The 22902-nt window shown below is 36.8% G+C and overlaps 1 protein-coding gene across 1 annotated transcript in view; it reads right to left on the bottom strand.

The window, feature by feature from the left end:
* The window catches only part of ABI3BP (ABI family member 3 binding protein), a 166151-nt gene that overhangs the window by 81569 nt on the left and 61680 nt on the right, over nucleotides 1–22902 (bottom strand). Inside the window, 12 exon segments of the mRNA XM_072851395.1 lie at nucleotides 937–1011; nucleotides 2478–2534; nucleotides 4165–4239; nucleotides 5908–5973; nucleotides 6356–6421; nucleotides 7752–7853; nucleotides 8549–8623; nucleotides 9907–9975; nucleotides 11187–11261; nucleotides 11775–11840; nucleotides 16103–16177; nucleotides 17512–17592. Coding sequence (XP_072707496.1) covers nucleotides 937–1011; nucleotides 2478–2534; nucleotides 4165–4239; nucleotides 5908–5973; nucleotides 6356–6421; nucleotides 7752–7853; nucleotides 8549–8623; nucleotides 9907–9975; nucleotides 11187–11261; nucleotides 11775–11840; nucleotides 16103–16177; nucleotides 17512–17592 — 882 coding nt within the window.

Here is a 22902-nt window from a genome sequence, read left to right on the forward strand (position 1 = left end):
ACAGAGAGACAAGAAAATTGTCAGAATCATGAATATTAACCTAACCACACTATATATGTGTTCTGTAAAACATGAACTGTTGAGAGGCTTTAGAATTTATCCTAAAACCTGAAATAAAAGAGGCTGAAGAGTAAGTTTTCACAACCAGAAGCCAGTAAAAGAAAATATATTGGTGCTTGTCTGAGAAATGATCATATTATACATTAAGAAAACATCATAATAATTTACCCAGTTCCACTTTACTTGAGTCAAATATAACAGTTTGCAAAGGTATTTGAACATTTACTGTAAAATCACCAAACCAAACAAATACCATGTTGATCCTGAACATGTCAAATCACTCTTTATCACAATAAATATTTATGTAATCATAATTTTGAAGCAAAAGATTTTAGGGAAATTACACTGCACGAATAGAGTATTATGAGTGACAAAAGTACTGTTATTTATTTATTTATTTAGAATAACTATCCACTGGTGGCTACTGGTAGTTATACTGATTTCAGTAAATCTGTTGATATGGCACTTTTGCAAAATCAGGACAGCTGAATCGGGGCAGGGCTCAATATCGATGTAAAGCAGTAAATTTTATAGTATGAGTAAATTCATATTCAACCAAAGTAAAATAAGCAATGATAATCTGAGTCACCTCTGTCCTTAAAACTCCCAGAAAAATTATAATTTGTGTGTAATATGAAATTACCAAAAAAATAATCTAATAACTGTAATACTCCACTATTCTGTGTCATGATAATCCTAAAAGCCTACTATTTCAACATCGTTATCCCAAATGCAGCAATATACCACCTTCTTCCTGTAATAATATTAACCCCAAGGTAAAGAAATGTAAATTAAAAATACAACCAAAAGTATAAGGACATTTCTTGTGAGAATTCCTAACACTAATAAAATTACATTTTCAAGAAATGTCATTACCAGATTTTGTTGATGGCATTTCTGGAATAGCAAACGTTGTGGATCTTGAAGAAATAGGCTGCGTTTCATCAGAAGCTGAAAAGAGAATCTGAGTTTTAAAAGTTGCAGTGGCATCAAAGCCACTAAAATACCACTGTACCAAGCTGGCAGAAGCTGTTCTGTAGAATGAAACAATGATACAAATAAAAATCCAGACAGTAAATGCCCTGAGAGTCAGCTGTAGGATGACTGACAGAAGAACAACCAAGCTGATGTCTCCTATTGTATGGATACAACATGAGTTCAATGAGAGTAGTATTCTCATACCTATTACATTTCCAAGACACAGAATTTGTATCCTTTCAAAGAGCCTAGGTAGAGAAAATTTTGAATAAGAACTAAACCTACATAAAACTGCTTACAGTAATATACAAGTATGTTCCTCAGTTATTCAGTCTGAGCAGAATGCTTTCTACTTGCCAATAAAAAGAAATAGGTGACATGAAAGCATTGCGCAAGAAACCTTAGAGACACATTTTGTTTAAAGATAATGACTTCTGGTCTTACTACAGTCCAGGGCAGTGATGAGAAAGTGGAAACTATAATCAAATACGTGCTATTTACCTATTGCTATATATCTGGTTACCAGGTAAGAAAGAGATGTTGATCAAAGCTGGTCTCTGGGAAGCTAACAAAACAGCTAACAAAACAGAAAAAGTCTTGAGATACTGAGGCAGACAGTCTTCACACAGGTGGTATCAAAACACTTTTCTGAACATAGTCAACAAATTCATATTTTGCCCAGGGATCGGATTTTTCCCGCAACTGCCACAAAGTTACTTTGATATAAACAGGATTATTGAGAAAGACCATTGCTCGGTGGAAAATAGCTTAAAAACATCTTTATGTTCTTATGACAATATTCTAATGAAAACACAAAATGCAAAAAAATCAGATTCTATCAGATCACTAAGACCACCATTTCCATGACAAAAATTATGCAGCCAGCATGAAAGAAACATGGTCTATTTCTATGGGCAGTGTTATATGAAAAACTGAAGAGTAGGTGCTCTTGATGTTAAGAACACTCATGACTGATTAAAGTTGAAGGACATGTAATAAGAAATCTAAGTAGCCTGATTCTTTACATTAAGAAAGAATGCTGTGGTAGTTCTGAGAGAACATGCTGCAGAGAGCAGTAAAGTCACACTTGCCTAGCTGCTAAAAGTTTTCCACCTAATGAAGATCGTTTGATTTGACTGAAATGACCTTGGATAAAATCGAGTTCTCAACTTTAAAAGGAAACAAAAATATTGCATTCATGCAGAGGCAGGATAACTGTCAGTACCACCCATGGAGTATTAACACAGCTGCATCATGTTTGTGTTCAGTGTGAATTCTGTGATAGATAAAAGCTAAGACTTTTCTAAATTTATCTGTGATGAGAAACTAAAACAACACTGACCAAAGTTTAACAAATAACACTAGGGAAAACATGAATAGTGTATGTATGTTGTAATAAGCTAATCTCCAGATGACAAAAAATGTTAATGATCATTTACCCAATTCGACTTTACCGTTGTCAGATGTAATAGGTTTGAAAGGTGCTTGAATAGTTACTGTAATAGAGAAATAGGTAATTTTCATGTGTTAGGATTTTAGATTACATTGCCTCTCACAAATACATTGCTAAGAAATTCACTTCTTCTGTAGCTATGTTTACTAAGTTGCAGTTAACCAATACAGCAACAAATCCAAGAAGCTGTCCATTTAGTAAATTTTAGAATTATTAAAATGAAAAATCATCAGCACTGAGCTGGAATCTATAACTTGAAAGAACCAAAACAAATATACAGCTGTTTTACACTGAAGACTTCAAGGTCTGATACACCACTGCTTTATACCTTGGGCAGCTACTCATCCTTGCACACAGTGGATAACCCACTAAACTGATTTCAGAGCAACTCAGCCAGCTGTTCTACTAATTCTACACCAACAAAATAAGAGTACAAAAAAGCAAATTAGTAGAAAACCCAGGCCTGAATTAATTTTACATTATTTGAGATTTATATTCTACTTCAAACATCCTGATCAGAGAAACACAGCCTTCCTATCCTCAAAGTATTTTACAGTTTATACTACCCAGCACTTTTGAACCTGTGCACTTAAAATTAAAGACCAAATCCTTCCTGAGACTCCTAATATTGTGTCTGTACGTTTAGTAAAAGTGGGGCATCTATAGACCTATGTTTCCATGTAATCTGTGTGTGTTCAACAATTCTATAAATAAAGGTATTTCAATCAGGTCATAAAACATGAATCTTTGACACACAAGCATTGTATAGCACTTATGTAAGTGCATTCAAAAAGATTAATGCTCATTGCCCTTACAATACTGAACAACACTTGTAAACGTATCAAGACGAGATGATGAACTAGCTTCAACTAATTTTTCACTCAGAAGCCAGCTTTGCATATGCTTGCTTTGTTGTCTCAGCATAGTATACTGCAGAATCAAGACAACTGATTTTAAAGTTGGTCTCCAGAAAGAGAATGATGTTTGATATAATGATGTAATAAAATATCACTTACTTAAATCATCCTAGCATGAACAGAAACACGGATGAGAACCTTACAGCAACCCTCTACTTTTTTTTATGACCACATTCTGGGAAAAATCTCATGCTCAAATACAAATGCAGATATTCTGCCTGAAAAACTATGTTCTCCATAAATACATGGGGAGAATAACAAATTATTAGCAGAAATAACTGTAAAAATAATTTTTAATACTAAAATGCTGTACTGTAGCAGTCTTTTGAATATTAGAGACTACTTTAAAAAGTTGTAACAGGAAACAAATGTTCAACCAACAGATCTCCTTAAAAAGTGCCTACTAGCTAAAGACAAAACATTCCCTTCCCAAAGGATAAATGTTATACTGACAACACAAAATTCACCAAAGCTCAACGATTTCCTCTCATCTGCTAAATTCTGCCCCACTCTTCCCTCCACAACCCTTCAACAATATGATACTACCCTGAAGTAGCCAGATCATATCAGGATCACTTAATTGAGGCTAGAACTGCTGGACACTGGCAATTATTACAAATAACATGAAGCCTTAATGAACAAATGAAAGACCACTGCAGGCAACATTAAAAGCCAGGACAAATAACAAACATTGGAATAGTACTACTTAAATATCAAGAAAGATCAAGGATTGGAAATAAAACAAATGCCATTTACCAGTCTCTCGCTCTGACATTTTTGCAGATGTAGATGTTTGGGGAGTGGAAGTAACATGAAGAAAGTCATGTGAGGCTGGAAAAAAAATTGTGGCTTATTATTTAAAAGATACATGAACCATCATACCACGGCATCATCTGCAACCATGTACTCGATGGTTTAGTTTCTTTAGGAACTGAAGAAACATAAAAATATACTCTACAAAATAAGCAAAATTTAAAAAAGAAAGAGGTTAACATGCAAAGATGTGTAAAACACATAAATATAATGCAAGAAATGAAATGGAATAGCACAAGTAGAATGGAAAAAAATTCCCATAAGGTTAGTAGGAATGTAAGACTGAAAAAGCTGAAGAACACTGGGCAAAGGGAGGCAAAGAGAAAGCAAATATACAAGATAATGATACCGGAACAAATCCAATTTAAAAAAATGGCAAAAATAAAAGAACGTAATGTGATCCAGACAACATCACCAGAGAGGGAAAGAGAAAGAAATATCCTTAGCCCAGCCAAATTCATATGTTTTGTTATAATTACAAGTATCTCATTTCTCCACTGTAAAAACAAAAAAGCTAAGAAAAGTCCTTTAATTAATGCAAGGCAAGAAGTGTAACTTTCCTGGAAAAGTCCCTGAAGTGCATGACATATCTCAGCTGATATGAAAGCAAGACTGCTACAGACAAAAGTGCCACAATAACACTGCAAGACACTTAATATGGTTCATTACACTTTTAACTTGCACTCGACTTCAGGTCTGTGCGCTTATCAGCCTGCTCATGTAATGTTGTTACCTCATGGGCCAAAAAATACTGCCAGGTCACAGGACTGGTCTTCTACACCTCCCAAAGTGAAAGAAGCTATCTCTAAGAGCATCTCCACCTGTCATCCCCAAGTGCCATATCCAATGCCTTAAGTAAATATGGCTTTTTGTGTACAGCCGTTTCATCTCTACACTTATGCTTCACCCCAGCGTAGGCCCAAGAGAAACAACAGTTCAGCTAAAAGCACAACAATATCTCCTGGGACAATTCCCGTCTTGCATTGTTACCAGATCTGCAAGAAATATCGTTACCAAATTAGGGTGGCAGCGCAGCCAGGCGCCAAAGGTTGCCCGTGTTTTGGACCTTGAAGAAACATGCCGTAATTCACCGAAAGCTGAAAAGAGGCGTCGTTCTTCAAACACTAACGTGACCTCAAAAGCAGCAGCAGAGCAGAGCATTCCCAATTCCAGGCGATGGCAATGTAACGGTGTGGGCAGATGAGAACCAGCCACCTTGAAAGTCAGCGGTGAAGCAACCAATAGCTGCACCCTTGGACCAGGAAAACCTGGTGGGCAGCTGAACTGCAGTGCTGTCCCTCTTGTGCCAGCCCAGCTCAGCCCAGCCGGGATTTGCCTCCTAAGAACGCTGTCGTATTTGAATGTGTCACAGAAAGGAAGACCCACTACCAAAACACAAAGAAGCAGGGGAATGGCAGCTGAAGGCAAGGTGCAATAATACGTTCTCTACGCAAGCTGTCGCTCCGTCCCTGCAGAAGATGCTTGTCAGCAATGGAAAAAGCATGGGATCAAACAACAGAATCGCAGAACAAGTGTGGTGAGTGCTTCGGCAAGCCAAGCTACACCAACAAGTCTTCATACTCTCCATGGAAGAGGACAAGGATGCCAGGTGGTTTGGGGTGGGAGGCGTGATGGGGAGCGAAAGAGAAAGGGGAAAATGGAAAAAGACGGGGGTTTGCTAGTTACCCATCACAGTTTGCTGGGTTGCCAGGGAGGAAGGAGTGGTGGACTTCAGCCTTGGTCTTCGAGTAGCTAAGACCAAACACAAAAACCACTTTCAGGTCCTCAGACAGGCTGTTGTCGCATGGGTGGTGTCAAGACAGAGCTATAAACAAGGAGACGTGGCCCTGCTTGGGGAAGGCTTCCGTGTCACAGCATCACTCCCCGTAGCAGCATGATGCTATCTTTCAATGGGCATAGGCAGCCCAAGGGAACAGAGTAAACCTGGAAGTGGAACCCCAAAAAAGGCAGCAGAAAGCTTACAGATGGAGCAATTTCTAATAAGGAGCCATGAGGGACCAACCACATCATGGACCCACTTTTCAGGACATCAAAACATCTGAACAGGCTCATCGCTGCAGAGAAAAGCATTGCCAAAGTAATCAACGTAGGAAGGGAATCGCTGGCTATTTACCCATCACAGTCCTTGTGGTTTCCCATGAAGCAGACGAGGTGGATTCCAGGTCCGGTCTCTGGCTTGCTACGGTCAGACATGGAAATGATCTTGAGATATCCACACAGTCTTGCCACAGCAGTACAAGCAGCACCAGTTCACAACACCCCAAAGGTCTGTGTTTAGGGCAATATATCCCTTCTCCTGGCAATATCTCGTGACTCAGTGATCAAATCAGCAGGCAATCATCTTGCTGTGGTTGCAACTAACACAATACTCTTAGAAACTCAGTAGCTAAATGGCTCTCCATTGGCAGAAAATGGCTATGTGACTACTTCACCAAACCACTTCTTACGTTTTGTTGAAAGATGCCAACAGTTGTTGGAGAGGGAACATAGGAGACAAGAGACCCACCTTTGGATTCAGAATTCAAGATCTGATCTCACTTTTCCCTAGAATCAACCAAATCCTTCATTCTATGGGTCAGAAATCTCAGTCCCTGGTACTAATAAAGCGCAGTGACTCTGTAGAGAAATGCCTGCAAACAAGTGACTGAAGGCAATTTTTCTGCAGCGTTCTAGCACATCTTTCAACCACTTACACTTGTACAGTCCATCATCCCATTGTACACTGAAGAACAAGTAACTTCACTGAAGTGACTTCCTCATACTCTTTTATCCTAATTTTGCCCTGAGAAAATGCACAACCTAATACATAAACCAGTGTAAAATCTAGTCTATGCGTACTCATTTATGCTGCGCATCTTTGCTACACTGTGGGCTTGACTCCAGATGTAAGGGAGGCAAGACTGTTGGTGACAGTTTTCAAACATGCACAAAGATGAAGAAGTTGGTGGTAATAAGGAAATGGTGCCTAGTGATTTCTCTGGGATTTTTTGATGTTCCCAACCTTTGGGAAGTTAAACCCTTCTGTTCAGGTCCCTTCTACATGAAACTTTTCTAGCATTCAATGACTCACTAACCAAATCAGTAACTGGCATTTTCCCATGGTTAAAAACTCACAGGGTATTCTTAAGAACAGCAGCTAAAGCTTTTTCCACCTATGGAGAAGCTTTTGCATCCAATGTACAAAAGGACCAAACTTGCCATGTTAGCACTTACTTAACCATTCCAAATATCAGGGGTCCATATGTACAATCCTTCACAAAAAAATGGATGATGACCCCATAGGACAACCTAGCTAACTGTTTACCAATGTAAGAAAAATTAATCTTATAATTCCAACATTTCATTCCAAATTTCTCAAATGTGGCAGCAGATACAACTGGTCTCTCTCTCTCCAGTTACACTTTTACACAGAGCAGGTCGGAATAAACCCTCCATTTAGCAAAGCATTGCTGTGTCTTTTGAGAAACTGTCTAGATGTCAGGAGAACTACAATGAAGAGACATCATTACCAGCTGAGATTGGTGGCATTTCTGGCATGCCAGATGTTGTGGATCTTGAAGAAAGAGGCTTCCTTTCACCTAAATCCGAAAAGATAATCTTATGTTAAAAGGCTTAATTGCCTCAGAGCTACAATGGATAGCACAGGACTCAGCAGTGTTGCATTTTTAATGGAAATGCTGTTAATGGAAATGTTGCATTGTTAAAACGGAAGCACAGGGAAATTTGCTCGCAAATCAGCTAGGCATTACTGTGTCTCATGAACTGTTAGGCTGGTGTGGAAGTCAGTGTGAAAACCATGTGACATAATTATTCATACTAATTAGAATTCTTATTACTACTTAATAATCCTAGCACATTAAGAATTGCAGGTAGGAAGAAAACACCTTTTGATCCAGAAAACAGCCAGTGGGCCAGCCAATATAAAGCTAGCCAAAACAACCTTTTCACAGAAACATTACACAAAAATATATGTTAAGCACTTAATTCCCTCTCACAGTTAAGTTCTCTCAGCACAGGAACAAAAAACCAAAACTGAGAAAGGCAGGTCCACAGCTGGGAACCTCAATAATGAGAAAACCAAACCCAACCAACTAAAGGGAACCCACCTCTGTGCCCCCTATCCTCCATCCACAAAGATGAATGATGCGTGCAGATGAGAATCTAGTTAATGGCAGCAATAAGTGGTATGAATTACTGGGATGGTGGCAACTAAAGCAACGCAACGCAAAGCTTCCAAAAATAGCAGCAAGGATAAAAATGAAAAGAAAATCTTTACAACTAAATAAAGTCATCTTATTGATTTTACCCAGTGCTGTTTCTAACAACTGAGGTTCTGTAGTAATTACGGGCATGGATATTTCCAACTCAGTAGTATCTCTAGCTGCAGGGAAAAAAAAAGTAAATACACCTGAGAAATAACTTCATGTAAATAAATTAAGAAGGAAGATTTGAGGGAAGAGAAATTTTACCTTCCACTGTTCTGCCAGAATATTATTTTTTATTATTATTTATTTATTTACAAACTGAACCTTCTTTTTTCTAAGTATTTTAAATACACTCACTAACTACTTAGCTGAAGATGTTATCCTAGTTTTCCCATGTATGCAAATATTCACAAAGAGTTTGAAAAACAATCTACATATAGTTTTACATGCACTTGCCTTAAATAGCACCTGAAAAAACAGCTCTGCAACTTATACCACATCTTTCCATGAAGTTAAGAATTCTTCAGAAAATTTAGGAAAAAATTGTGATTTCAGGGATTAAAGTCTCTTGGTATCACTTCATTAAGTCACTTAGCTCTATGCATTTTTTCAATTTCCACCAATTTCTTTCAGTCAGATTTGGGCCCAGGTATCCCATATAACAGAATGAACTAACTTGATTTAAAATCATTGCTTGGGAGTAGGATGATTTATAGAACAGTGCAGCAAAACTGAAAACTGTATTGGGATGCCAAGAACCAGTAGGTTATAAAGCAGAGAACTTAATAAACTACAGCTGCATTGCTCAGAGTAAAGTTTTGGGCAATGAACTGCTTTCCTTTCCCCTCCACCTCCTCCTCCCCCTTCCCCATTATCCTCACCTCTTATGCACATACTTGCTCATGTTCAAGCAATGCTTAAAAAACTTAAGCGTCCTCACATATCAAAGGCTACAGGAAAAACAATAACCTATCTCCAAAGCTGTAACCCAAAGTATAGCTTAGTTAGAAAGGTCTGGCCTGAGATGTGTTTACTTTCTTACTTTAAGACAATACAGAGGAAAAATCACAGCAAAATGTATATGGACACTGAAAAACAGACAGAAAGAAAGAGAGAAAGAAAACAATCTTATCACTAAAAAGTATCATATCTTACTTGACTGTAACAACCTTAAGCCTTGAAAAATTTAAATCTTTTCTTGACACAACCATTCGATCGATACTGCATTATTCAGGCTCTGTAAGGTAGCTACAGTCTTGCTTTAAACCTGTGCTGTGCCTGATCCCAGGAATTAGGACGCTCCTATAAGATTTGAAAAACTAACACATAGGGCAACACCCAATCCAAGCACTATGGAACAACTGTCTGAAATCATCAATATGGAAGTTGTAGTAAACTTTTCAGCACCAATCAACCAAACAAAAAGGTATGCTTCTGAAATAATATTACTATAATTTACCAGTGTCTGGTATTTCTGAAGCTGTAAAAGTTTGGGGAGTAGAAGTAACATGAGGGAAGTCATGTGAAGCTGGAAAATAAAAACAAAAATCATGCTGTATTGTTTTGAAGTGACAAGAACCATCACGCAACAGCATCATATTCTTTTATGAGCTGAAGAAACTTCTAGGTAGTATTTAACAAATTATGTTCTGCAGAAAGGTAGACTCTGAAATGCACAATAACCAATTAAGTATGACTTGAAAATAATTTCCAAAAACATGCATTAATGCAGAGACACGTAATGCAACTAATGACCAAATTGTTAGCAGAATTGCACAAAAAGAAGTTGAACTATAGAGTTAAAAAGGAGAAATAAGAGGCAGCCCAAAAAAGGAGAACAAATTATGAATAAAAATTAGCAAACTGGGACTGCATGGAATTTTTGTCTAGAATTCCAAGGATCAAGAAGGAGGATATCCTGGTGCTGAAATTGAAGAAGGAAAAAGGATGACCAAGCAGGAACTGCACCAAATGAAACATATAAACTGTCTTTTGTCAGACATGTGAATGGCTGACAGTTGCAATCAATCTTCCCTTTAGTAATGGATTTCCTTCAAAAATTAATTTCTTCCAAAAACATATGCATCAGGCATTACACTATTGGCGTGCTAATGAAGTGAAATCTTTCCAACTGGCTCTCATCTTACTTTTTTCTTCTTTTGGATAACTGTCAGTGGCCCCAGGTAGATAACTAGCTCTTACAAACTCATCTATAACATAAGAGAAACACATCATAGAAATTTTCTAAGGACCAACTAACCAGTTTCTGAATCTTCAATGACATGTTTTTATAGTGCCGGTTTTGAAATCTGGGCACTTAGAAGTATGTCCATGTTTATACAGGAAGGCTAAAAGAAGAGCTACATTTTCAAAAGGTGTTGGAATTTCTGTAGTTTTCATTCATTTCTTAGGACTCTGAGTACTTCAGCAAATCAGGATATTCCACTTACGAAACTCAGGCGTGGACAGGCCTATTTAAATTTAGTATTTACTGTAAGTCTGATTTAATTTTAAAGATAAGAATTACATGCTCTAGCCAAATATGGAAAAACCTCCAAAATACTAGTTCAGTATTTCATATAAAATGTCATAAAGAAACCTGCTATTTGATACAGCACTTTCATACCTGCAGTTATACTTCATTTATGTCAAACTGAACAAACTATTTAATGAGAGGCACTATGTCTCCTCTGAAAATTCCTAACTGTCAAGAGGATTAATCTTAGGAGAAATCATTACCAGATCTGGTTGGTTGCACTTCTGTGGTACCAGATGTTTTGGATCCTGAAGAAACAGGCTGTGTTTCCTCAAAAGCTGAAAAAAGAATCTGAGCTTAAAATGCTGAGAGACCTGTGACTTAATGGATTAGCATCAGATAGCTTAGTGAAGGCTGTGCAATTCCAGTTGATGCTAATGCAAAGCTAAGCAAGATGGCAGATGGCCTGAAAATGAGATGTGAGACAATTGTGTCATGACAACAGGAGATGATGGCTTGCAATACAGTCTTCTGGCCTTGAAATTTGAGTTCCACATGCCTGAAAGAATTCTTATCAGCACGGAATTTTATCTTATTAAATTTTCTGGGATAAGAGCTGCAGCTATACAAAAAGAAGCTAATGATGAGATAGGACAACACTGTCTTTAAGCAGTTTTTAAGCGAGTAACAAATACGTTTTTCAGCTGGTTGCACAGACACGAGAATGGTGAATAAGCAGCTTTCTGTCAGTGTCGACAGAAGATTCTAAAGAAGATCTTAAGATTACCATTTGCAGCTCTACATGATGATAAGATAGTGGAAAAAAATCATGGAAATAATCTGCTGATTACCCGTTTCCATCTCTCTGGTTTCTGCGGAAGGTAGAGATACAGATTTCAAGGCTGGACTCTGAGTAGCTAAGAGCAAACATGAAAAAAAACATGAGACAGACACTCTCCTTGCAAGTGGTACAAAATCTAATTTTAACTGTAACTTGCAAGTTTTTGTTTGGTTTGAAGGTCTCTCCTTTTTATTAATTTTTACCCCTTCAAACTTTGGCATACATTATCTAATCAGGCTGAATCCATATTACTTAAGAGTTTTTTCTTCACAGCAAAGCAGCTACAACTCAAACACAATACAATTGATCTTCACAGCACTTGCAGGTCTGTATAAACTGGTTACTATAATGTTATGTATAATTATTTCAAAAGGAGGTGTAATGGGAAAAGATAAAAAGAGTGGTACAATGAAGTCAGTGAAATAATGATTAAAGTTAGTAAGCGGCATCTTCTATCTGTTATGCTGTAATGAAGACTATTACAAAGATCTTATGATTATTTCACTTGGAAGTATGGATAACCTGAAGTCTGCTTTAATGAAAACAGGGAATCAAGGTGGAATTGGGCATTCTTACCTAAAGGCCATCATGAATGAGTTTCCACCATGCGTAGGTTTTGCACTACTGCCCTGCTTCTAAGAAACAGATCCTGTTCAACTGTGTGTACAGCCCAGTAAGTACCATTCTTTCCAGTAAACTTATCTGCACCAGTCACTTACGGACGTTTACGTTATAATATATTTGAAAGAGAAAATTTCCATCTGTATTTTTAATTGGTCTTTATCCAGATGAGGTTTTTTGAAAAGCAGTTATATCAGAATTTTAAAATTAAACTTCTCTGAATGCTTGAGATTGAGAAAGACATTCAAACAATTAGGTGTAGGGTTCATTTTTAATGTAGGCAATATGAATATAAGCCAAAAAGTGAACAGACTTTTATTTCATATATGGGATCTGCTTTCCCTTTTACTTTCAATCCAGCTTATCACATTAACAAATACAATCCCAGGTTACTATCCTGATATAGTTGGACTCAGCAGTTGGACCAGATGATCGCTGTAGGTCCCTTCCAACTGGAACTATTCTATGCTATTCTATATTTAGAGAGAAGAAAAATAATACAACAAAAGCAGTATGATTCATAGCTTCTAGCAAAAGCTTCCATTGTTCCATTTACATACAGTAAGAACTATGAGAGATCTCCCAAAGGGATCAGAACCTTGAAGGCATGTTAACAAAGCTATCTTTTCAGAAAGGTTTGAATTCAAAATATACGGACCACACAGGAAGTTTATAAAACAAAGGAGATGTCTCCCTCTGGTACAATCGAGATAGAAAAATACAGAAAAAAAAAGCTTTCAGGGGAACTAGGGCAGAATACAGGTCACAAACTCTTAAACTTCAGAAAGTAAATTTTGCTTTCTTTGCCGATTTTATGACAGCAGGTGATCAAGGCATGCAGAGGCACAGTGTGGAGAAATCTCCTCTGTACGACCCCTCCCCACCCCCGCCCTTCGCTCTCACAGAATATCTTTGACGTCAACATTGAGTTCATGGGGAGCACAGATGCTCCAGCTGACCCAACGACTGGGCCCAGCCTCACATAACTAAATCCCACTTTTGCTAAGTGGAACTATTTGGCAGGAATGGAAGACATGAGAACAAAACCAGAATAAAGACTTGAATGAAACACTTATTTTGCTTCAACTGTTGTTACTATTTTACCTTTACCACTGAGACAAACATAGGATTACATTATTATTTCCCAGCAGAAAGCAAAAATACTTCCCATCCCTAATAATCTTCAGGTTTTCAGCTACATTTATAGCAAATAGGTTCTTAAATCACCAAATCTCTCTCTCTCTCTCCAATGCTGCCTCTAACTGGATTTAACCAAATTTCTTTCACTACAGTGAAAACAAGTATGTATCCCCATCCCCTCAAACATATCTGGAAAAGAGCTGTCAAAAGTTGTAGCAAATTAAGAACAAATTGTGAAGACCATTTTCATGTTCTTGAGAATTTGGTTCAAATATGCATTTCAAGAAGTAAGAGCTGTTCCTGGAAATAATTTTAAAATTTGTCAGACTGCATTAAGTAAAAGTATGCCGTCTAAATAGACCAGCACTATTATATGATAACTTCTTGACTAATGCCTAGTGAAATAGAAATCCATACTGATTCAAGGTCACCCCAGTTAACTAGTGTAATAGCTCTTTACATAGATAGCAGCAACAAGCAGGTGTTTTGGTAGAATGAGATATTTATGACTAACACAATGACACAGTGTAGAGGAATACAGACCTGTTAAGAAAGCAGAGGTCTTGAGAAGGGGATACACAGGATATGAAGTAGAGGAGTGCAGGCATGGGATGATAAGAGATGGGGACCAGGCTTGGCACTAGAGACCCCATGCCATAAACAGCTCAGTGATGGTCTGTTATAAAAACTGCACACCTGGAGCTGTACGAAATTTACTTTAGGGGTAACAACAAGAACACAGTATCTAACATAGACAAATGGCACCATATATGGTAAATTCAGATGTAAGGTGTCTATCAGCGGAAGAGAGAAAGAAAGAAGAGAGAAGGAAGAAATCATCAACATGAACATCATATTCCTCCCAGCACAGGACTCCAGATGGTCGTAACTTGCTGAAACATCCCCACTCATGATCAACACAAGCATGAAATCACCAAGCTTAGGACCCAGAGGTGTAGTGGAAGGGTGAGCAAAACACCAGGAAAAAGGGTAGAAACTAAGAAGTTTGTGCATTACTATTTTAATTATGTTACTGCTATTATTGAGGCTTTTTCTGTATGTAAGTACTCTACCTGCATTAATATTCTTTGTTTTACTGTAAATCTAGACTAATGATGATTCTTGAATTAGATACACTGTTAAGATTTCCATTACACTAACAATAAATTATTGGCTTTATAAACATATACACATATATGCATATGCATATATATATATGTAAATACATATGTCTATACATGTCTATACATATATACATACATGTAAATGTCTGTGTGTATATATATATAAAATATAACTTTTAAAAAAAGAAAGAAAAGGTGTGTTTCCTCTTTGCCCATAAGAAGATTTTGACCCTAACTTTTTGACCCTAACACAGGTAAAACTATTTTGAAAATGTAAGCAGTGCCATACTTTCTCAAATATCAGGCCTTTCCAAAGTGTCCTGAAGTTCATCACCAAACAGCTAATGAATCCAGAAGTTACGAATATTTAAACCACAACATCTACAAATTATGGCATTATTTTAACCAAATATACAAGTATTTGGCAAACTACATGAAAACCCACAGAACTTATGTTGGCTGAAACAGCACTCCAACTCTGAGATACAGTCAGTCTCAGAAGCTTATGGGGTACTTCCAAGAAAATTACAAAACTAAGAGTACAGATTTTAGCTAAGTATAAATTGCCATCATCATTCTATAGATAAAAGCCCATATATCCTCATGAATTTTTGTTTGTTTGTTTTATAAATGAAGCACTAATCTGGAGCATCCTGTCACGACAATAAAGCAAAACCAGACTTAGAGTGTGTGCTGGTTTTGGCTGGGGTAGAGTTAAGTTTCTTCACAGTAGCTAGTATGGGGCTATGTTTTGGATTTGTGCTGAAAACAGTGTTGATAATACAGGGATGTTTTAATTATTGCTGAGCAGTGCTTACACAGAGTCAAGGCCTTTCCTGCTTCTCACCCCACCCCACCAGCGAGTGGGCTGGGGGTGCACAAGAAGCTGGGAGGGGACACAGCTGGGACAGCTGACCCCAACTGACCAAAGGGCTATTCCATACCATATGACGTCATGCTCAGCACATAAAGCTAGGGGAAGAAGGAAGGGGGGGACATTTGGAGTGATGGAATCTGTCTTCCCAAGTCACCGTTATGTGTGATGGAGCCCTGCTCTCCTGGAGATGGCTGAACACCAGCCTGCCCATGGGAAGTAGTGAATGAATTCCTTGTTTTGCTTTGCTTGCACGTGTGGCTTTTGCTTTACCTATTAAACTGTCTTTATCTCAATCCACGAGTTTTCTCACTTTTACTCTTCCGATTCTGTCCCCCCATCCCACTGGGGGGAAGTGAGCGAGTGGCTGTGTGGTGCTTAGCTGCTGGCAGGGTTAAACCACGACAGAATGAAAGAAATTTGCAAACTTTGTGAAGAAAAAGCTAATGGCTACCATATTTTACATACAGAGTGATATTATTGTAGCTGAAGCATTAAAACCTACCAGCCACAGAAACAACAAAAGAATTACGTAATTTTCCACTGAAGTTTACTCAAATTTACAAAGAAAGTAATTACCAAGTTCTGTCAATGGACTTTTTGGAGCATCAGAGATTCTGGATCCAGAAGGAAGTGGCTGTATTTCATTAGAAGCTATGATAAAAGAAATAATCGAGGCTTTACTTGATTAAGAATATTAAAAGACACAGTATGGAACTATATTTTGGCTTACAAACCACTCACTCCTGAAACAAATGATATTTAACAAAAAAGAAAAAAAGTAGTTCCAACCTAGAAAAAAAACACTTAACTTTGTCACTTAAAAAGGTGTGTGGAATATGAATGAAATCACCTGTTCTAATCATAATATAAAGATCCATCAATCACAGGAATTTGATAATGAACATGTATTTGAAATTAAGCAGTGACCCATCTTGATTAAATTTCATATTTTAATCTTTAAAAGCATGGCAAAAAACAAGCAAGGTTGATTATGCTTAAAAAAACCTGATTAAAAGTTAGAATGAAAATTAGATTGACTGATGGTTTAGCTTCAGTAAATTCTGGAAATCTGCTTGCAACTGTAAATGAAAAAAAGATAAAAGAGAGAGTATGACATTAACATGAATCAATAGGATTATGTAAAAATATGTTTATTGAAAAGCATTGGCAGTCCTCTTCATGGGAAGATCTGTATTTCAGTCCTGCAAATGCTGATGATCTTTTCCTTTATCATACACCACCCTGTATGTATGCCATCTGTGCTTTAGAAAAATCTAATCCAAGTTTAAAAAATAAAAAACCCAAACAACCTCAAGTTTAAATTGTGTTCATAATTTTGCATGGTTTAGGGATTAAAATACAGGCAACAAAATCAATATTGGAGAATTCAGAATTCTGAATGCAAGAACTAAGTAGATGCTGCTCCAAATCACAAAACTAACAATACTACTACTTAGATCAGAAATCTCTCATTCAAAGACTTCTTTATGAAAAAATCAGTAGAGCTCTTTTTCCCTCCAGGACAAATACAATTATACCATGTCACACACAATATAAAATTTTTCTTTTGCATCACTGTTGATGCTACCTAGATGAACCTGTCATCAGAAGAAAATCAAGGAGGTAATTATTTTAATCCTATCACTGAGGTTAATTTTACTGATGGAAATTTTATGTGATGTCAATCATGCAGATCATGATTGCATAGACAGAAAGCATTACTTTGAAAAATAAAACTGAATCACCCAGTCAAATCTGCTAGCAATAATCATATGTATAACAGCCACAGTTCTGCCAGAGCTAGATGCATCCTGCTTTACATTTCATGTGTGAGTTGCTGGAAACACAAAGGGGACCAGAAATTTTTAATTAGGACTTCCTCTGGAGTCAATACAAAGGGGATACAGCAAGTAGTAGAAAAATGCTGCTGGAGGTGAAAAAAACATTAATGTACAAAGAAGGTAAAAAGCAGCAAAATTAGTTACCCAGTGTGTTTTGAGTTTGCACCAATTCAGGTTTAGGCGTTGATTTAAATTCCTCAGGTCCATGTTTTTTCTCAGCTTGAGCTAGAAGAAAGAAGCTTGATTTAATTTAGAATCCCTCTGAGCTTTTCTTTACCTACTGCCCAAAGCCCGCTGCTTTTCTTACCACCATTTTACGTCACCTGATTAGAATAATTTCTGCAGCAGCTTGACTCTATCATGATTAATATTTATTTTTGTTTCCAGATGTGAAGTCTATATGATGTTTTGGATTTATTTTGTTGCAGTTTTACATAAGCAAAGGCAAATATAAGTCACAAAGAGCAAAACTAAGATCAGAAGCTCACACTGTACTTCTGTTACAGCCTCCCAAATTCATTATGATATACATTATAAACAAGATCTATTACATCACAAAGTGTATTTACAAATATTTTCCCTGCTAGTCTGGATTTTTTTTAACCCTTCTAATATAAAAATTATCAGGAAAAGAATAAAGATTCACCTATAATACCTTAGCTCTTTCATTTCTCTAGTAATAATATAATAAGCTTTTGACTTTCATTCGTTCTTCTAATTCTACATCTTCAGAGTAAAGCATGGCCAGTTTATTAAACAGCTATTAAATGTACCTAAACTGAATTGCTGACTATATTTTAATAAACTGGTGCATAATTATACTCTTCCAGCTGCTTCACATAACATTTAATTCCTATGGTATGTAAGTCAAGACCACTTCTTTCCTCTCCATCTTGCTGGAGGTCCCATAGCGTTTAATCAGTCATACAGTACACACAACTGGTAATCTCAGATTATAAAATGACAAAGGTTATTGATATGGAACACAGGATGGTAAGGTCTCAGCCTTGAATGTGATAAGAGCATTAATTCCTTCCACAGAGCAAATTGCACGGTATTTAGCACATATTGGTATTTAGAGGAGATCTTTAATATTGGTGATCAGCTTCAATATAGCACTAAGTTTTAGTATTCATTCAGGTTAATAAAAGATCACTTTCTTTTTGAGATACAATAGAAGAGAGTTACTTTTGTTTTTCCAGTATGCTTTTTCCACAATCTGCTGAGCATGGTTCAAGCAAGAACTGATGATGTAGGTTTATAAGCTTCTTATTTCATTTCCTGAAGAAAACATGCTGTTTTCCAGATTCTAAATAGTTACATAGATGATACTACAATTACAACCATTATACTATTTTCTGTTTTGGAGTATGGTGCTTTTCAGTGCCACAAAAGCTGGAATCTCCACAGATGCTGCCGTATTAGGACCCAGTTCAGCTTTCACTAAGTCAGTTACAGTGCTGTTACTGTCATCAGTGGAAGGAGGATTTCGTTCTACAGAGAAGTTAAAGCAATTTATCTCTATGAAGCTTGTGGGAGAAAATTAACCCATAAGAGACCCAGAAACAACAACTAACAAATCCATAGCTCAGAAGTACTTCAAAAGCTACCATTGGTGAAATGTAATCATGAAAAAAACCCCAAAACCCACCAAAAGCAAATACAGAAATTTAGAACTCATTATGCTTTGTGGTTTTTTAGAGGTCAGATGGTTTACACTCATATGAAGCATGTCTCTTGTTAGCTAAATTAGCTGAGCAAGCTGAACAAGAAAAAAGCACGCCTAGAATTGGGACAAAGGAAACCAGGCTCTCCTCTGTTTTCCACAGAACATTGTAGGGATGACATGAAACAACAGCAGACATCTTTGTAAAAAAAGATGTAGGAAGCAGAAAGTTTAGGCTTTAAAAGCTATATTAGAGAAAAAGAGAAAAATGCCTCTGACTTTTCCAGGGCTCCAGGCAAACTAGGCTTAATGTGCTGGTTCAATGGTAACTGCAAAGTAAATGGTTAAGACGACCAAGCAAGGCAAATTACTTCACTATCACAGCATGGAATACAGCAAGAATGCACTTAGGCAAACTTCTTAAACTATTTCTCCTCTAACTTCTCTTGACCCTCTCATTCATGTTCCTCTCTTCCTCCACAACTGGAATTAAGATATTCTGATGAAAGCAATAATCTCGCTCCTCATATCCCATGTGAGCACAAAGGGAAGCCTTCAGGGGCCAGAAGGAGGACAGGAGGAACAGAACTTGGGAAACATGGCCACAAAGGAGTTACTCCTACTAAACATCAACCCTAGTTTGGATTCACAGGTGGTACTTTTCATTTCAAGCCTATTCTCTATTTCACAACTCTACTTTGACAAATTTCTGGTACAGTCCCTTACATAAAGAAATACCTTGCTCTTTTTTTTTTTAAACTAGGTCTTCCATGTCCTAGACAAATGTGTTGATATTTCTAACTGTTAGTTAGCTCCAATTTCCCCATGAAGGTAATAAAAAGGCTCACATTTGATTCAACTGAGAGATAAAATGTAGTGGTAGTTTGAGGTATATTAGACAGCATTTTAAAGATTGAAGGGAAAAAAAGGCATTATGAATTTGTGCTGTTGTGTTAAGAATAAATTAGTCCTAAGTGGAAAATATTGTAATAAGCCTGGCAAAAACAAAGCAAGAAAGAGCTTACTAACTAGTCTTTCCACGGAAGTGCATGCCAAGGGAGGGGAGGCCTGAAATTAAGAAAATGATGGGATGCCTGGCTGAGAAATACACCAAAAAAAGTTACTGAACCACGTCACATCACAAAACACACCCTTTGACAAAGACCCAGTGGAATACAGGAGCAGGCCAGCTCATGGAGCCTTTCAGACAGTCCACTTGTTGAAATACTTCAAGCTCCTTTCTGCCCTTCTTGCATGACTGATGACAGAACGGCTGCTACAGCACACAGCTCCTTTTAAATCAGTGTTCTGTTGCCACTTCTGGCACCACTCCTTAAACCTTTCACAGCAAATAATTACTATGCCTTACTCAAAGAATCCAGTATGATCTTCAAATAGGAAAGTCTGAATGAAATATAATGAAGTAGATCCTATTGCTAAACTCAACTAATTATGCCTATATATTACCCTGTCTCTCAGATGCAACCCTTGCAAAAGGCTGGTGCTTAGATCTCTCGCTCTCATTTCCCTGTTTCCTGCCACTCTCTATTTTTTTTTCTCTTTAACCACAATGAATACATTCTTTAATGTAAATAGGGTGATGTACTCATACTTTAACATGAGATACTGGTGCTGTGATCAACAAAGAATGACTGAAAGGAATGGTCACCACAGAAAAAGAGACACGGAAGCAAAACCACGGAGGAAGCACAAAGTGGAAGATGAAAATGACTCTAAATATTTCAGTAAATAACTAACGGTATGATAGCAATGAGAACATGTTTAGTTGTAACAAATGGTTATATATAATTTGTCACTAAAAAGACAGTACTCGCCAATTATCATGTATAACAAAACACACTATCCAACTTCATAAACATATAATTCTGTGCTATGTCTAGAGATGACGATGTTTATGGTTAGAATTACTGTATGCCAGGTACATAAACATAATTACAGAACACAAAGAAAAGGAAACAGAATGGACTGATTCTCTCCTCCCAAGGTGATATATCAATCCTGGTATCAGAATTCACACTGTTTACCTGATTAACCAGTAAATTTCAGCACAAGGAATGATGTATTTTGATTAGACGAATGCAAGCCTGAGGACTAGGATTTTGCAGGAGAGATGATTACGTAAATTTATGCATTCAGTTCTCACTTTCACAAAATGGCAAAGTTCTATAAAATATATTTGTAGATTACTTGTTCTACAGTTACTTAGACAAGGTCAATACTTTAGTAAAATAACTGCAGAATTTCAGTCCTCAAACTGTAAAACAAAAAAAATTGAAAAAAATTCTTTACAGTTTTTAAAAAAGTATCCACACATTTCCAATTAAAAGCAAGCTGTTGATTACACATATGCTAAACTTGTAGAGTTCAGAGCCCCTTTGGATAATAAATTCCTGTGGAGGAGCATCTTTGTTTTCCTCTCAATATTTAGGATGAACAGGAAAGAGCTATCCATATGAAGGTTTTGCAGAAAAGAATTGATGGTTAAAACTAGAATTTGGCAAATACACTTAGCTATTGAGTGGAAAATAAAATTCAGCAAACATTTTCAGAGAAAAAAAATGATGGATTATTTAATCTAAAAGATGGTTGTCAATCATTACATGATTTTGCTGCATTACTTCATCCTACATCTCTTTTATTCCCTACATATTCTTTGGGAGGGCGTTGTTTGTTTGTTTGTTTGTTTTAATTAAAGACTGAGTTGGTCTGATCATGTAAAGTATGGTATGTTTGATATACTTAAGGAATAAAATAAACACAGTCATATTTAAGGGCAGTATCTGTGTGAATCGTGTGATGTCAAAGGAATGACGTGCTACACTATTTCAGCCAGCCAGGAAATACTTTATAGAAGGAATAGAGTAATGCCAGCAAGATCACATAATATGACTAAACTAAACCAAAGCAAACCTTTGCTGTATTGTTTCCTCAATTTATTTTTTCATTTTAAAGTCTTGCCACCGTTCAAGCCTCCTTTCTCCCCTTTCAGCAAAGAATTGGCAGAAGCCCACTACTGTCTCTAGTGACAGCAGAATCAAGACTTCATTCCCCGTTATACGATAAAAGCCAGACTACAGAAAATTAAGAGAGGCGTATGTCTACTTAAACAATTCTGAAATGTGGGTCGATAAAGTGGGTGGAAAGTCACTCTTCATCATTTCACTCTGAACAATTTAGTTCTCTCCAATCTTTTTGCCTTCAGATTGCAAATGTTAAAATATAGGGCTATACTTGTCATACAACTTGATAAAGTAGTCTATTTATGTCACACTAACTTGTTTCCTAAGCAAATGAAGGCAGTAAATCTTGCAAGTTTTAAAATTTCTATTCATGTTTTTGAACAGTTTAAGAAATTAGCATCTGAGTATGCCCTTTTAAATAAACGATATTTTTTCAGCCACAAGTAGATGATAAAAAACTTCAGTCTTCCAAATATACAAGTTCACATACATTTCACAGACACATAACCTTGAATATGAGTCTAGGATCAAATTTTATATTCCTTTCCCATATATATGAACAGCTCTTATTTATTTTAATAGGACCAGTAAATCCACAGAGAGACCGTGGTCAAGATTAATATGTTCAAAACTGAACTTAAATGGAACATCATGCTGTCATCCTCTGCACCTCTGAAATAGAGCTTGTTACTGTGACTGTTCCATCTTAATCTCATGCATGCATTTTGCACAATCATGCTCTTATCCCTAATTTTCTTCTTCATATATTTCATGAAAGTCAGAAGTTCAAGGTGCGTCATAAGAAAACTCGTTTTGCTACTTTTCAAAATTTCAAGGTATCCAGCATCCCACAAAGATATGGTTCTAATTCTAAGTGTTTTTATAAAC

This window comes from Ciconia boyciana, chromosome 1 (genome assembly GCF_034638445.1).
Source record: "Ciconia boyciana chromosome 1, ASM3463844v1, whole genome shotgun sequence".
In the NCBI taxonomy this organism is placed as follows: domain Eukaryota; kingdom Metazoa; phylum Chordata; class Aves; order Ciconiiformes; family Ciconiidae; genus Ciconia; species Ciconia boyciana.